This window comes from Branchiostoma floridae, chromosome 10 (assembly GCF_000003815.2).
Source record: "Branchiostoma floridae strain S238N-H82 chromosome 10, Bfl_VNyyK, whole genome shotgun sequence".
Taxonomy (NCBI): Eukaryota; Metazoa; Chordata; class Leptocardii; order Amphioxiformes; family Branchiostomatidae; genus Branchiostoma; species Branchiostoma floridae.
This window is the reverse complement of record NC_049988.1, coordinates 15,382,693-15,399,004: the sequence shown is the minus strand read 5'-3', so window position 1 is coordinate 15,399,004 and position 16,312 is coordinate 15,382,693. Positions and strand designations below refer to the sequence as shown.

At 40.0% G+C, this 16,312-nt stretch overlaps 1 protein-coding gene across 1 annotated transcript in view; it reads right to left on the bottom strand.

Moving 5' to 3' along the window:
• LOC118424948 (partitioning defective 3 homolog B-like) overlaps nt 1-16,312 on the bottom strand; it is a 57,191-nt gene that overhangs the window by 8,819 nt on the left and 32,060 nt on the right. The window contains exons 7-18 of the mRNA XM_035833755.1: nt 16,192-16,247; nt 14,754-14,837; nt 13,865-13,990; nt 12,978-13,306; nt 10,727-10,863; nt 7,771-7,899; nt 5,751-5,798; nt 4,365-4,574; nt 3,198-3,836; nt 1,793-1,941; nt 999-1,147; nt 261-302 (exon numbers count right to left, since the gene is read on the bottom strand). Of these exons, the coding sequence (XP_035689648.1) occupies nt 261-302; nt 999-1,147; nt 1,793-1,941; nt 3,198-3,836; nt 4,365-4,574; nt 5,751-5,798; nt 7,771-7,899; nt 10,727-10,863; nt 12,978-13,306; nt 13,865-13,990; nt 14,754-14,837; nt 16,192-16,247 (2,098 nt within the window). The remainder of the gene's footprint in view (nt 1-260; nt 303-998; nt 1,148-1,792; nt 1,942-3,197; nt 3,837-4,364; nt 4,575-5,750; nt 5,799-7,770; nt 7,900-10,726; nt 10,864-12,977; nt 13,307-13,864; nt 13,991-14,753; nt 14,838-16,191; nt 16,248-16,312) is intronic.

Below are 16,312 nucleotides of genomic sequence, written 5' to 3'. Positions count from 1 at the left end.
TACTGTGTCCTTGACACAGTGGATAACAACCTATTCCCCCTATGGGACTACTCTTAGCTACATCGTGTCCTAAAATAAGAATGACCTGAGAGGGATTGGCTCTGCTTTCGAATAGTGCGCCCTAGACACAGTAGATAACAACCAACTCCCATATTGGCTCTAAAAGACTATGGGACAACCTTATGCTACCTTACATGTATGTCCTAAGATAGTAAGAATGATTCTGATGAATTAGAAGAAGAAAAAGTGGAAGTCCTTACCTTTCTGCTGTTGCGCAAGATTGGATGGCAGATCTGTGTCATCTGTTGTGATAAAACGAGGCACTTCGGTTACTCTTACAGCATAAAATTTACGCATCCTATTGTCATCACACATACACTATGGCTGGCTCACAAAGGGAGGAATATGTCTGATGTACATTATCAATGATGGTTACAGTACAATGGGAACAATAACATTGTAGGCCGAGTAAATATTCATTACATAAATGGAATTGGTATTCAATTTCTATCCCCCAAAGGACTAATATCTTTTCAAAGAAAAGAATTATCCAGAGTACAAATGTTTCTCCCTTTATCTTGGTCAATTTGATATCATAAATGTACATATTTATAAAACCTACTTTCTTGTTTATGCATTTTTGCAATTTAGACATTTCCTTGCTGTGTAGATATATTTTACTAAATCTATCTGCCATCAAAATATCAAGACCATGTTCAGGACAAAAGATATAAAAACCTGTGTTCTGCTGCAGTACTGAGGTTACACACCAGGGGGCCCAAAATCGACCTTGACCTTCATCTTCCCAACCCCCATCTACATACCAAATATTATTACAAACTATCCAGAGGTTCTAATGTCATCCTGACAAACCTCTGGAGGCACAAAGACATGGACAGACAAACAAAATACTTTACCTCCATTTTTCATGGAGGTAGATATCTCAGGATCAGGGAGATACATATAATTGTTACTGGTATAAAACAAGCAAAACTTACCCAGATCCATGCTCTTGGTTTTGTGCTGCCTCTTCTGGTAGATGTCTGTCTGTTTGGCGTCCTTCACGCCGCGGTGCCTCTCGGACATGCTCTGTCGGCCGAAGCCATCCCTGGTGAACGGAATACCCATATCGTCAGGCCCCGGGCTTCTGAAACATCAGAAGATGTCGCCCCGTTACTTTTTCGTTTGTTTTTTTGCAAAATTTGGCAAAGTTAGTTTTTGTAAGAGACTGTGCATTTCCTGCTTAGAAAAGAAAAATACTGAAAGTTGCAGGTTTGAACAATTTGTAAAAAAAGATCATCATTCACATGCAGTGAATGATATTGGTAAGTTTAAGCAGTCATCCCCAATTGAGGTCAAGCTTTCTCACGTAGCTACTAGGACTAGGAGTGTAATGCAGCTTTGCTAAAGATTGCATTTTCAGCCAAGCACACCAGGTTACAAAAATCTTTAAAAATCAGCCCAGTCAATGTTTGCTTGTTATTTTTTTCTACTAACTGTTGCAGATCAAATTTAGATGACATACGCATGGATATCATATATATTAAAATCAATAATCTGCTTTTATTATTCATGAATGTACAAGTCTTGTACTATTAGTATTACTCTATAAATCAAAAGATTGTTATTGGTTCTATATCATGCATTGAATTCAACTCCTTGCCATAATGCACATAATATACTAGCTATACAGTCAAACCTATACAACTACAAGTGACCACTTATGCATAAGATTGACATACAGTAAAGCAGTTAACAGAAGATAAATTCTTTTTAAAGAAAGGTTCCCTACTTCTCATCCTGGTTCTTGTCCCACTCCACCAGCCACTCCGGAGGCTCGGGGGCCCCGCCCTTCAGATCCTCCTCCTCGTTACTACGGGAACTAGACGACAGCGTCGGCGTGTTCTTTCCGCTGTGCTGACTGCTCGCTTTTCTTGTTCTCTGTTGACAACAAAGTATGCTTGTCACTTAACTAGTTCCTCAAAAGTTTGAACTGAACCGGACTTCTTCGCAACTACAATCTATCTCAGGATATCTGAATAAACAGTTTTTTGCAGTCAGAGGTTCTTTTATAGATATATATATTCTCACATATATCTCTCTTTTTACTTTGCATGTTTCTTGGCATCTTCACTAGAACGGTAGCAATTCAAAGACAGAGTATTGAAACGCAATCTTTGCTACACCAATTCCTACTTTCAGTTGAAAACGATAAAATCGAATTTTGTATTTTTCAAACCCAGGATAGCTTTAGGACCACAAGGCTTAGACATCAAGTAGATATGCAAAGTAGCAGTTACCCAAGCAAATGGATATGATTTTTGAACCACTCAGACATTTCAGGTAGCATCCATCACCTTTCATCAGACTTCAGAGACACTGAGTGACCCAGTGCTCATATCATTGATGAAAATCATACATGTATCCAGTTACTTGAGTAACAGCTATTTGGCACAGCCTGGTACAGCTTTGGTTGTCCTTATTTTTGGTCAGATTTTGAAGTGAAAATTACACAGTTGGGTACTAAAGAAAAGCTAGTACCAGAGAAAGGAGCTAAAACATGAAATGTGATGTGAAGAGGAAGACTAACCCAAACCTGTAAGTAGCAATAGTACAGGGTGGTATAGTATCTCCTCTGGGAGCATGAGTAAGACAGGAGAGAGTAAGTAAGACAGAGGGGTCTAGAGAAATCTAATGCTACTGAAATCTATTCTTAATCTGAAAGAAGTACTTAACAAACAATAAGGAGTCTCATAGATGGGTACAGTAAGATATAGGAGGAAGGAAGTAGAAATCTCAGTCAGTTCTCTGAGGACTAGTCATATGTGTAAGTGAGACTCTTGTATGAAGAAGCAATCCAAGTGTCTTTCTGACAGGTAAATGTGGTATACTGTAGTACCATTTTCAACTGCTAGGTGGTGCTCATGCACAACTGCAATTTGTCAGCAGTGACGATGTATATGTTGACAACTTCAAATCCTATCTCTTCCATATAATTTCACATGACTAACATTTAGACAGCATTCCCAAAGAAAACCAAATTTTTGTGTAAATTCTGGACAGGTGTAAGAACATAAGCCTACATGTTTAGTTTTTTTTTCTTTTAGTTTTAACTTATAATATGTTATATCTAATCAAATTTCAGTTTAAATCATGGGCTGAAGTAGCTACAGTAAAACTGCATCAAAGCTACTCACCTCCTGTACACCTTCATTCTCTATCAACATGGTCTCCCCTGTCATGTTCGTCGTGGGCGAAACTTTGGTATTCGACGCAATCGGACTCGGCATTGGAAGCTCGTTTGAGTGCGACGAGGCGCTGTGATCGCGGGAATGTCTCGGCGTGACCCTGCCTCCGAGGGAATCCCTGCCTAGCGCGTTCTGGTATGATTCGTTCCGTACTCCGTACGCCTGGCCCTTTAGTCTGTCCAACACGGGGTGCGCCGTGTGAAACTCTAAGTCATCCTCCTCCGCCTCATCACTACTGTCCTGTATTTCCCGATGTACGACAGTGATGTCGGAATTTTCGCTCGTTTCTGACGTCGATACGCCGTTACCGATCTCCGACCCTGGCGTACTACTCCTATTGGTGTGGTTGGCGCCGATGTCGATTGGCTGATCCCACTGCGAGCTCTCGTTCAGAGGCTCTTCGACAGTCTGTGGTAAGGCGTTGTTCTGTTTGATTTTTCGCGCGACCACGAGTTGGATGGAGCCGCGCATGTTTCCGTCCGTCGACATCGATTTCCGTAACTGTTCCATGGCAACGTTGTTCGGGAGAGCGACCAGGGATTCGCCATTAACGTACAGGAGCTGATCATTCACCTTAAGCTGACCATCCTAGATGAAAAGAACAAAACCATGAAATTAAATTCCTTGGATACAACATTGTACAATGTTAGACATCCCTGTATACAATATTCAAATACAATTCAATCTCTACAAAACTTCATTCTAGCGATGCTGAAGAAGAGTGATGGATGTCGCTCGAAACGTCCAGAAGTAAATCTTGATTTCTATCCAGTTGTATTGTATTGAATTGTATTTGAATATTGTACAACATACAAATGGTCTATAGACTATTGAAAAATCAACCTAGAAATAGTGACCATCTATGCACAAGGTCAACTTAGTGGCCCTTTTTTTGTCTTTTGGATCATAATTTCCATTGACACAAGCATCATAATTAAGGATCCTGTCTATAGTGACCACTTGTCTATTGTGTCCATTGAATGGTCGCAATACACGTTTCTGGCACTAAATGACTGGCTCATAGAGCTATTTGGATCATTCTTAGCTGATACTGGATTTCATTTTTTCAATCATTCATTCACTCCACTATGCAAATTTTCATCTAAAATATCTCACCTTGGACGCTGCACCGCCGTTTATGATCGACTTGATGAAGATTCCCAGGTCAGCCCCGTCGACCTTTGACTTGTTACCTTTGACACTGACACCTAACCCCGCTGACCCTGTGTCGTTGAGTGGGATCTCCAATGTGACGTACTCCCGTGTCTTCCGTGGGGTCAGACCGTGGCGTGGGTCTTCGACATCGCTTACAGCATAATCTTCAGGCTTTGGGTGCACGAGGAATAACATTGTGAGTTTTCTATATACATGTAACATAGAAGCACATCTGTACTGGTAATTAAATAATGCAGAACTAAAATTTGGTAAAACACATCAAGTGACGAGTTCATAAAGTTTTTGTTGACCGTTCAACTGCAGTCCTGTTCAGAATGCAAGGAAGCTGGCTTCTCCATCAACATCAGGGCTACTCTGAGTGACCAGACTCCTTAGAAGTGGTGCGAAGGACTTGTAAACCAATACCTTGCTGCACCTGTGCATGAACACTACACCTCCTCCCACTATCCAGCTGGCCCCCACTGTCTGACGCAAGCAGATAGTGGGGTTGGCGTAAAGTTTGTGCCCACGTACATTTGAGGATCGGTAGCAAGTCTTCTGAGCACTGCCTGTAAGGAGTCTGGTCACTCAGTGCACATCAGGGCACAACAGTCATCACTCAACAGAGGCAGCTGGCATTATAAACTTCCTGGTACTTCAGTCAGTTTCATATATGAAAAAAATCAGCTAATACTAAATAAATATAGAATGAAACATTTTGAATACTACATTACTAGAAACATCAAAAGGGCAAGTCTTTAACAAATTTATGTCTCATCTAGAACTACAGATTTTGTTGTAAACCACAGCAGACCACCTTAAATATTAAGACTCTATTCCTTATACTAATCTTAATACCTAGTATCTACATGTACCACTATCATGTACCACTATCATGTACCACTATTGTTAACTGATCACCATCCCAGTATTATATAAAAGCCCCTGTCACACATTTAGGACCCTCCTGACCACTTTCCAACCAAGACCAGCATTGAGTGATCCAATTAAAGCCCCAGTTCGTTCCTCTTATGGAAATTTGACTTTCCAAAGCTGACCATGCTCACAACTAACACCCAACTAGAAAGGGTAGCAAGTATTCTTCAAGCAGAGGTTTCTCAAACTTGGAGAAATGGTCAAAGGGCCTAATCTCCAAGCAGATCTTGCGGTGGCAACTTTGCCGGCTAAACTCCTTCCCCAGCTTGTGATACTGCAAGATCTGCTTGGAGATTACGAAAGGTCGTGGTTGGCTATGTGTGACAGGGGCTTGCGCCACCTTTAGGCCATGTACAATGTAGTTAGTGGCATGTTGAATGCGTTACTTGAAATGGAGGACGGGTAACTAACCTTGTCTTCATGCAGGTACACGTAGGAGGGGAGTGGTGGGTACGAGATCTAGAAATGACAGGCACACGTCACACACGGTACTACGCCCTACGAGAAACATGCGCTACGTCTACTGTGCAAGTGTCGGGGAGAGGGGAGGGTAAGGGGGAGGGGGGTTATTGGTTGTTAACAAAATCTGTCGTTATTTCATTTATGGGAGGGGTACCTAAAAGAGTAGGACAACAAAGATTAAAAACGGAACTTAAAAAACTGGATTCATGGGAGGGGGGCAGCCCGCAAGCAATTAGTTTTATCAGTTTAATGGGGGGGGGGGGGGGGGGGGGAGGGGAACAAAATGCTTATAGAATAAGATAAAGCAAAAGGGAATAGGCTGAATTTGAAACTGAATTAATAGAGATTTCAGAGATATTCTGCTATGATATTGTTGGGGGCAAAGACTATAAAAAAAGCAGGAGGGAAAAGAATGAGTATAAAATTGAAATCATACGAATGAAAAGTGGTGAGATATTTTTGCAAAAGGGGTGCACAGTAGAGTTGGCACTGAAATCAAGAACAGTGAGCTCAAGGCCCAAGTGTATGAAAAGAAATATTACAGAAATACCGAAAGAGACAAGAGCTGAAAAGCAACATGTAGATGGCAAAATTGACAAGTAATAATCATAAAATTATGAAAAAAGAGCAAAACTTTATGTCATGGTCAACTCAATACAAAGCATGAAGATAAATAAGCATTTAACTTTTAGCAGATGAACATATGACTGTCAGTCGAACACAGAATTCAAATGAGGATGTCATTAAAAAGTAATCATTTTCTCCGTCAAAACGTCAAAATGTGCGAAGCATAAATGATAAAAAAAAGGACGATGTCAAGAACAAGCAGTGATAAACAAGGCATAACAAGTGTGAAACTGCAATAAGGCTCCACCTCAGAGGCATTGACAAAATGGTGGCATGACTCATTAATAAGCTGGTGAGATGATAACTGAGCATGATGAAGAACTTTGGGTGGGAGGGAAGGCACTTGTTTTGTACGGATCACTGATGAGAGTGATGAACAAGGCATAATAAGTGTGAAACTGCAAAAGGACTCTGCCTCTGCGGTTTCACCCAAATGGTGGCATGACGCATTATAACAAGCTGGTGAGATGAAAACGAAGCATAATTTGAGGAGGGAGGGGGGCAATTCTTTCCTACGGATTGGAGATGAGAGGTCCTGCAAGTAACCACTGTAACTAGAGTGTTGTTCTAAGGGCTGGACAGGGAACAAACAAGAGTGGGGAGGGGGGCACGAGGAGCGGTGCAGCAAACTACTATAGCAACAACAATCAGAACCAAAATTTGATTTTATTCAATCACTACATCTCAAACGTATTGATTTTTTTCTACCAGATTTTTAAATGGTTTCAACTTACTACTCATAATAATCATTCTACTATAAAAATTTTGTATTATAGTTAATAATTGAAATTTTGCAAACAGGGAAAACTACTTTCAAAGCAACACAACAAAAAAGGCAGACAAACTCTCTACTTCATCTACAAAGCATTGATCAAAAGATATTAAGACAATTCAGAAAGAATTAAAATCATGGTACAAAGAAGGGCATGTTTCTGTTTTCCCATGTAGATACACATATACAAATAAACATGCATGGGTTCAAAACTCAAATCAAATTCACATACTCGATTATGATTATCAATCCTTAAATCAGATTTACTTGATTTTGAAATTGTGTTTGAGATCAAAATGACAACTGAAGAAAGGTAGACAGAATTTTCAGAGATTGGCTCAAATCTTATATCGTGATTATGGAAATCAAATCTGTACAGTGATTGGTTGTTTGGAGTTAAATCTGTTTTGTGATTGGTTTGTTCAAAATCAGATCTCTTTTGTGATTGGTTTATTCGAAATCAGATCTGATTTGTGATTGGTTGGTTCAGCCACTGCTCCCGTGCCCCCATTGGCTATCGCTCCACGCTATTTTGTGCCCGTCCCACGGCGCTCCCAGTCCAGTCCTTACCAGCTCCCTAGGTAACACCGGTTCGTCCTGCCGCGACACCACCAGGTTCACCGTGCCGCCGATCGGGATGCTCCGCAGCATGTTCACAGCTTCCTGCTGCGTCTTTCCTGTCAGCTCGATACCGTTCACCTAGATGGTACAAGAAGAATGAAAATAGTCAAAAAGAATGCTGATTGCACAGTAGCACATGTACATGTTGTTATGTTACTGTTGTTGAGTTAGGCTGCATCTTTCCTGTTAGCTCGATACCGTTCACCTAGATGGAAGAATAAAAGGGAAAAACAGCTTAAACTAGAGGGCCTAAGGCTACTTACTCTCGGCTTGAAGAGCTATCTACCACTCAAAAATCATAACCGTAGCACGTCCAGAACAGATCTATGAGCCAAATGCCTGCAAAGAACACATACAAAACCAATGCATTGAGATATTCAGAAATCTGTCTCGGTGGGCAGAACGGAATAATTTGGCACAAAACAGGGCCAAAACTGACATGTGCTGGGGTCCTATGCTTGTAGGACCCATGTCTAATCAAATGGCTAATCCCAGTTGGCTGTATCAATGCAGTGAAATCTTGATGTCACTATCGTCACACCCTCACACAACTCACCCCTGCCTCCTGCACCACTGCAACTGTTTCTTCTTCATCCCACCATGTTACAGAACGTGGGCGCGAACGCCGCTTCAAAGAATCACTGCTGTTTTTCATTTTCTCTTCTACCTACCAACACAGTCTAGTAACCCCTAGTGTTGTTCCATTACTACAGCCAGTACAGTACAACTGTAATGATTTCACCACCTGTGCTGTGATCTCATAGGGACTGGCTCATTCCAAATCCAGATGCAACATTTGCTACAATCGAATCACAAACACAGTCTTTTCTTATGAAATCAGAATTCAGATTTCCTCACGTTGTAACATTCCTTGCCAAACTATAAGACGAACGCAAAGCCAAGGAGGAAGATACATCCCCATGATTTGGAACGACAATTCCAGACATGAGGAGGCATTTCGGGAGGACAAATGCTGCACATGAGAATCGGGCAGAGTACATTCCTGTAGAATTGGTGGGGTGCATTCCTGCCCAATTGCCTCATTCTGGCAGATATAAAAGGATAGAACAGGAGCTGCCTCTCTGCTCAGTTGGGTCTTTCATTGCTGGCTCCTAGGGAATATCAGCTGTCACTACTTATATAGGATGGTTTGGAATACGACCATCAATATGGCTTAGGACACAATGTATCGCTGGTATGAAATTACACCCGGAAATTAGGGATATAATTCATATGCCAAATTGAAAATCCATCTAATTTCAATTAGGGAGTATGTCATATTGGCCAATGTTCTAATATATGGTTCTTTGTTTTCCTCTTTTGGTCTGAAGTTGTTTTGTCTTGTTTTTTCCAATTATTTCTATTTTGGGGCTGCGAAAGTGAAAATATCCCTTGTGTTTCTTCAATTACAAGACTTTTGGCTTCTGAAAATAAATGGTAGCACAGCTGTGTAAAAGAACCCAATGTTACATGATATATTCCCATCAGCTTCTACTATTCCACCTGTTCTCTTCAGTCTAACCTACGGTGACATGACATCAATAATCAGGTCAATTCCTGCACCAACATCTGTGGGGTCGTAGGGGTCACCACAAGATGGCCGCCAAGGTTTTTCCAGTGGTGGGAACATCCATACGATACATTGGTGTTTATGTATATGATAAATTCCCCAACCTCAACCTCGTATAGAAAGGATTTGAGATAAAAGCTTGTGTATTTCTGACAGGATTGGGTAGGAATTTTTTGGCATTCGAGTCAGTATCAGACGTATACGATTGTTTGTCCTCAGTAATGCGGCCTGCGACTAATGTCAGCAGAGCACCTCTTGCGGATAGTAAATAAGTGCAGTTCTACATGCCATAAAAATTGATCCCCAGGTCGGATTTGGGAACATTTTTTTTTGTTGATTACTGAACAAGTGCTCTTGAAAGTAAAACATCTCCAGAAAAAAAATGTTTCTTTATTGGATTTCCACCCATAAGAGTTGCGTGTTTATAGTAGTTGCAGTTTCTCTTTGCGTTTACGTCTCGTTAACTCTAGATGCTCTGTTCGTCTTTCCTGGACCTTTGCACGACCATGCGTGTTTATATATCATATGAAATGTGAGGGCATAACTGGGGTATGAGACCATATGACACATGGTGTGCCCACAACTGGCACATGATTGAGTGGTGATTTACAGCTTCCCAGGAATGCATGGTAACATGTCTGACATGCCAGAATTGCTCCCATAAAGGGTGGACATACCCCCTCCTATTTATCAACATTACAAGATATCAAGTTAATCAAGTTATGGGACCAGGGTGACTTAGCCTGGATACCAGCCTACATAGTAACAGCTGGCTCAATCTTGTCACTGGTTAACCACAGAGTTTGATTGAGGCAGCAGTTACTATGGAGGATGGTATCCAGGCTACTGGTAACTATAATATGGTTCAAAATACCATGCCTGTAATCCTTATAGCTTGCCAACTTTAGAGTGTTTATATAGTTTCTGACAATCTCAAACATTTTCTGCATGTCCTAAGAGGATATTTTCTGCATATTCATTATGTTTCTTTTGATCCATAAACTGAAGTCTGTATATTCATTTCTTCTTTCTTTTATCAACAAGGTTAAAATGTGTCATTGCCAAGAACTGGTCTTAAAGCATTAGGGTGGAGTGACTATAAAAGAAATACTGATAAAGAACTTTTTTTCTCCACATCCTTACCTCAAGGATATAGGAGTTTTCTTTTACATGACCACTTAAGTCTCACCTGCTTGCATCTCCCTAAGAGCTTCTACTGGAGTGCTGATTCTGACCGCTATATGTAGCCTATGCAGGTGGCACTTCTTGTGGCAAAAACACAATCCCAAACATACAATATGTAGCTAAGTTGCATCCCCCTCATCCCATCCTTACCTCCATTATTCTATCCCCCGCTTTCAGTCTTCCGTCCTCCACGGCGGCCCCCTTGTTCATCACGTTCTTCACGTAGATGGGGTTCCGTCCCGTCGGGTTGTCCCGCGTTGTTACGCTGAACCCCAGGCCGTCCATACCTATCGAAGGGGACGAAAACCACTTCTTCATATTCCACACTTATTTTGGACAGTCCTTTTTTTTCAGACTGTGAATTAGATACTAACCCTATGCAATGGTATCGCACCACCTTGTTACAATCTCAAAGAGACCTTGTTAATTTTCAAGTTGAGATAATTTTCTCAAATTCTGCAAAATTTGTTTCTATTCCGAAATTTTGCCCCAAATTTTGAGACGCTAGGCATACAGCATGATCTTGCTCTAAATTTTTGGAAAGAGCCCTGTAAGTGTACTGCTATTCAGTATGCAAAAATTATTAAACCATGGAATTTCCCTAGGTGGATCAGGTAACAATATATTACATGAACTAGCTTAGCAAATCATGTAGTATTCATGGAGTATCATGGAATGTGTTGAAAACCTTTTCATCAATACCAGTAAAACAACTTTCTTCAAAAGCATACCTTACCAACATCCCTTTGTTACAGACAAAACTGCATTATACAGTCTTTCATAAAGTACTTAGGCCAGGTGCAAAATAAACATATTGTACAGAATACACACAATGAGTGAAACACATTCCACATAGGCCTCGGAAAAAAATGTTGCGTTTCCTGTTTCCCTACCTACCCTAGAAAAAACTGCTGACCCTAGTTATTATTTTGGGGTGGCCAGGGGAGTCACATTTTTATTCAGCCTGCTTCCTATTCAAGAAAAAAACTGCTTGTCCTATCTAATGAAGGATAAATGTATTCATAGATTTATAACCACAATGCACAAAATTGAAGTTAGGTGTCCTCATGGACTTCAGTAAAATGAACCTGTCTTATTTTGTCAATCAGTTGTAATGTATAACTATAGTTTTGCCCTAAAGTCTAAATTTTTCTAAAAGATTTTAAAAAGGATTTTAAAAAAGAAGATAATCCCTACCTACTGACCCTAATTTTTTCAGGACTGAAACAGGAAACACAACATTTTTTCCCTAGGCCTTTATAACATGATTGAGAAAGCCATCTACATACCAAAAGCAGGGTGAGTCTATCACACAGACCACAAGAAAGAAACACAGACTTACATTCTAATTGGAAGCCAGTGAGCAAGTGAGGAAAGGAATGAGCAGTGTCGTTGTGAAAACAAGGAGACTTAGACAAGCAGCTAAACAGTGGTACTTGGTACAAAAATACTCATAATATGACTTGTCACTCTGTATTCAAACTCTCAACATATCACTTTTATTACATGTACTTGTAGTTGTACAAAATTCTCATTGTCTTGCTACAAAATTGTTGCAAATTTAGTTTTGCTGCTTTTTCACAATTCAAAACACAGAGTGACATTTTAAGTTACTATAATGAAGCCTGTGAAAAAAGCAAGTGCCAAACTTGGGAGTGGCGAATGAGTAACTGCTAGCCATGGGAAAGCAATCAAGAATCAAATGACTTTTCCGATGCCTTTTTCGATTACCACACACGTGCTTGTGGCTTAAAAAAGCATTACAGTTATTTTTGTTTGTAGAAACAATATTAGCTCAATGTTAGCATGCAAGGCAAGGTAGCCTTTGCAAAAGGACTTACCCTCTGGGAAAAGGAGTGCAAGTTGGAACATGGAGGAAGAGAAAGGGAGAAAACCATGGCAGTCAAGACATAGCACAAGCTGTTGTTCATGCTTACAGCAGCTTTCAAGAGTAAGAAAATGCATAGAAAATGTACATCGAGTTACATAGAGATCGCTCTCAAAGCTGTCATTTTCAAATACATTGTCAGGGAAGTACTTCTAGCACTGTGTCAATTTTTCAGCGGGGAAACAAACACAGCGTTACTGATACGCTATATGTTACTGTTGATAATGTTTGGAAAATACCACTTTTGATTAATAGTTGTCAATTATGAAGACTTTCACATTAAGCACAAAAAGGGCATAGACCATCAAGCAAGAAGCAATTGGACAAAGACTGAAACAGAATTATGGACCAGTTGTTATTTAATGTATACCGTATTTCCTTCCCAAGGCCAGCCCTTTGTAATAGCCTCGGCCAGTTGGGCGACCTTGGCTTTCTCTAGTTGCTAGCCGAACGAATGAATAAATAAGTAAATAAAATAAATTAAGGACCAGTTGAGGAATTGTTGAGACCAACCTTTGGTTAACTGTATGTGGATTTTCTTCCCAACTCTTCTCGTGTTTGTGGGGGACGTCAGCAAAGGTTTTGTTTTCGATAATGTTGTAGTCGGCGACCGCGGCGGCACAGAGGGCGGGACTTTCTTAGTTGGGGTCATCGGTTCGTCCGGCGATCTCTCGCCAGTGTCGTGCAGTGATAGGTCCGGTTTTCTCGGTATTGGGGGCTTCGCGGGTTTGCCGTCCGACACCAGTTGGTCAGGGAAGAACTTGGATGACTCTGGCTTCTCCGAGCATACACGGAGACTTACCACTGAAGTACTCATGGCCCCCTTGAAAATTTGCTGCGCTCTGAAGGAAAAATATTGTCACATACATCAGTAAGAGATTTCCACACAAAGAATAGACAAACTCAGCACTCAACTCAAGCTTTCTCAAGGGAATCTTCTGTCTTTGAGAACCAAAAGTGCTTCTTTCTCTACAAACAGATTTGTTTATTCTTTCCACACACTAGAAAGAGAATGGTTTTACATTATAAAGCTGCTTTTCTGTCTGCGTTTGCCCTACATTTATTTCTTTTTCAGTTTCAAAGCTCAACTCGGCAAACAATGTGTTTAAAGAACATATAGAAATAGACTTCCTATACCAACAATGTTAGGACAATAGAGTCACAAGACTTATTGAGTGTGCTTTCAAGTTTGTCGTCAGAACACTTTTCAGACGTCATCTTTCATGTGATAGCTTTTATTCTGAAACTGAATTCTTCTTTAGATGACTCAGCATCAGATTGACCTGCTTTAAGTCCCTTTATTCTGTGTTGGAAAGGGCTAAAAAGTGTATTTATGGGACTCATTCAGTATCTATGACTTTCAACTTGACTTTAAACTATGACTGGTTTTAGATACACACCTGTCAAAGGTGGCGTCTAGCAGAGAAGTTCCGTTAATCTCGATTATGACATCAAAGTTGTTCAACTTTGCCTCTCGAGCGGCCTTGCTGCCCTCTTCCACATTCTTGATAGACAGACCGAAGTTTCTGCAATAATCAACGACAGTTTAGATTCTAAACTAAAGACTGAATCTAAAAACTTTGAAATTCACTCTAAGAACATGCAAACCAACTAACCAGATACCGATAGAGTATATCAAAGAAACTTTCCATCACTTTGTAAAGAGCCACAAAGTATGCACAAGGACAGTGAAATGGGAGAGGAAGTTTAGACCAAAGTTTTTTGCAAACAGCAACAATAGTTAAGATGATAAACTGAAGACTTTGAACCTGATTTTGAAATTCACTCTTAAGAGTCTAAGAAAATCTGATCCAACTACACTGAGACTGAAGAGAATCTCAACTACCTTGTATAAGAGCTACAAAAGTATGCACAATGACAGTGAAATGTGAATGCAAACAATGCATCTTGCTATCGGTAGAGACAACTTCTAAACATATGACAGAAAAGTATGCAAGGAACTTCAGGGGACTGAATACAGCTGTTGAGTGGTACATGCTTATCCCAAAAGGAGTGTGTATGAGTGTATTTGTTTGTGAGTCTGTGTGTGTGTGTGTATTTGTGTGTGTGTGCGCGTGTGTGTGTGTGCATGTGTTTGTTTGTTTGCATGTGTGTGTGTCCGTGTGTGTGTCCGTGTGTGTGTCTGTGTGTTTCAGCAGTGTATTTCCTGTATGTTCTACAAGAGGGTGCTTATCATCTGAAGGGGTGAAGTCTGCCATCTCTGAATACCTAGTTGTTACATGTTTTGTTTAAAACTAAAAGTATAGAAATATACACATGTAGCCTCACCTCCCACTGCTGTCAATATAAGGTACTACATGTATCCCCAGAGGTCCTCCATCGTTGTCAATGTCTACGATCTTGGACCCGTCACTGTGGTGAGAGAAAGCACAGGATAAGGATCAATGATATTTTACAAGTAGACAATCCTCACAGTGTGTAAAAGGGTAAATATATTAAAGAATGTTTAAATATAGAAACTGTGGTGTGAAATGTAGTTAAGGCCATATTGACAATCAATGTATCTACATTGTATTTTTGTATCCATAGTTGTATAAGACCTTATGAAAGTTTCTTGATTTTTTTTGTTATACCAAATAAGTTTTTGTAACATACTAATACTGCGATGAGAAAACATCTCTCCATACTTTGAATTACCACTTCAATACCATTCATGAAATTTTCTCATTGTATGGACACCAATATGGACAGACATGATCACATCCATGTGTATATAACTGTTGAGGAAAAAGTTCATAGTGAACCTAATAAGAGCACGTATGTAACAGTAATGAAACACACACTTTCAAACCATCACATCTTGTATTTCAATATTTCCAGCAATCTCTCTAATGATCTTTTCTATAGAAGTTTCTATGGTTACCCCAGCAATGTAAACAATCAACCCCCTATGCCCCAGGTGAGGCCCCTCATATAGAAGTACCAGAATATTTCCTAAATGTCCTTGCATACCACATATTTTCCCTGCCTTCATTTCAATACTTATCATGAGAAAAACAAGACAAGTGCCATGCATGACTAAACCACCCTTGGCAAGATATATTGGAAAGGGTATGTATGCTAAAGTGGGCACTCTAGTCCTGATAAAATACATATAACATTCCTGTCTATAGGATATATGGAAAGAACGCTCTGGGATGTTTGTTATTACATTAACATTTGGCACTGAGCTAAAATTGACAGCACACTTCAAAGGGATGATACAGGGTCTATGCATAGTTCGACCTGTTGATATTGGTGAAACACTGCCATTACAAACACTGGATTGATGATACAACATTACACAAGAATGACTTTGCAGTAGTGCTAAATACTTTCAATTGAGAAACCTTTGAATCATCAGATACTGTAAATCATTGCTTGATTTTGGTATCAAAACAAGATTTCTTCCGTTTACAGCTGCCAAACAACAATGTGTGAAAGATCTATAAATATATGGGAGGGTTTGACAAATTGAGGTGAAACATTTTTCTGCAAATGGAGACAAGATTTCAGTTTCTTTCTACTTTTACTTCACCCTACACAATATATTGGAGTACCCTTATGCATATGACATTCAGTTGATCATCATCAATAATCTTGAATAGAATAATCATTATGATAACAGAAGTCACTTTCTTTGTAGCATATGTAGAATTTCTACGAGAAAGTAAGAGTCGAAACTACAGAGATACTAATAATTGAAAGTTATTATATAACACTTTACCTGCTTTCCTGAGAGTCATCGCTAGACAATCCGAGGGGCTCTTTTCGTGTTTCCGCCTGACAAAACAAATAAACAAACTTGTTTACATCTCAGTCTCCATATCCGTCACCATAGCAACAAT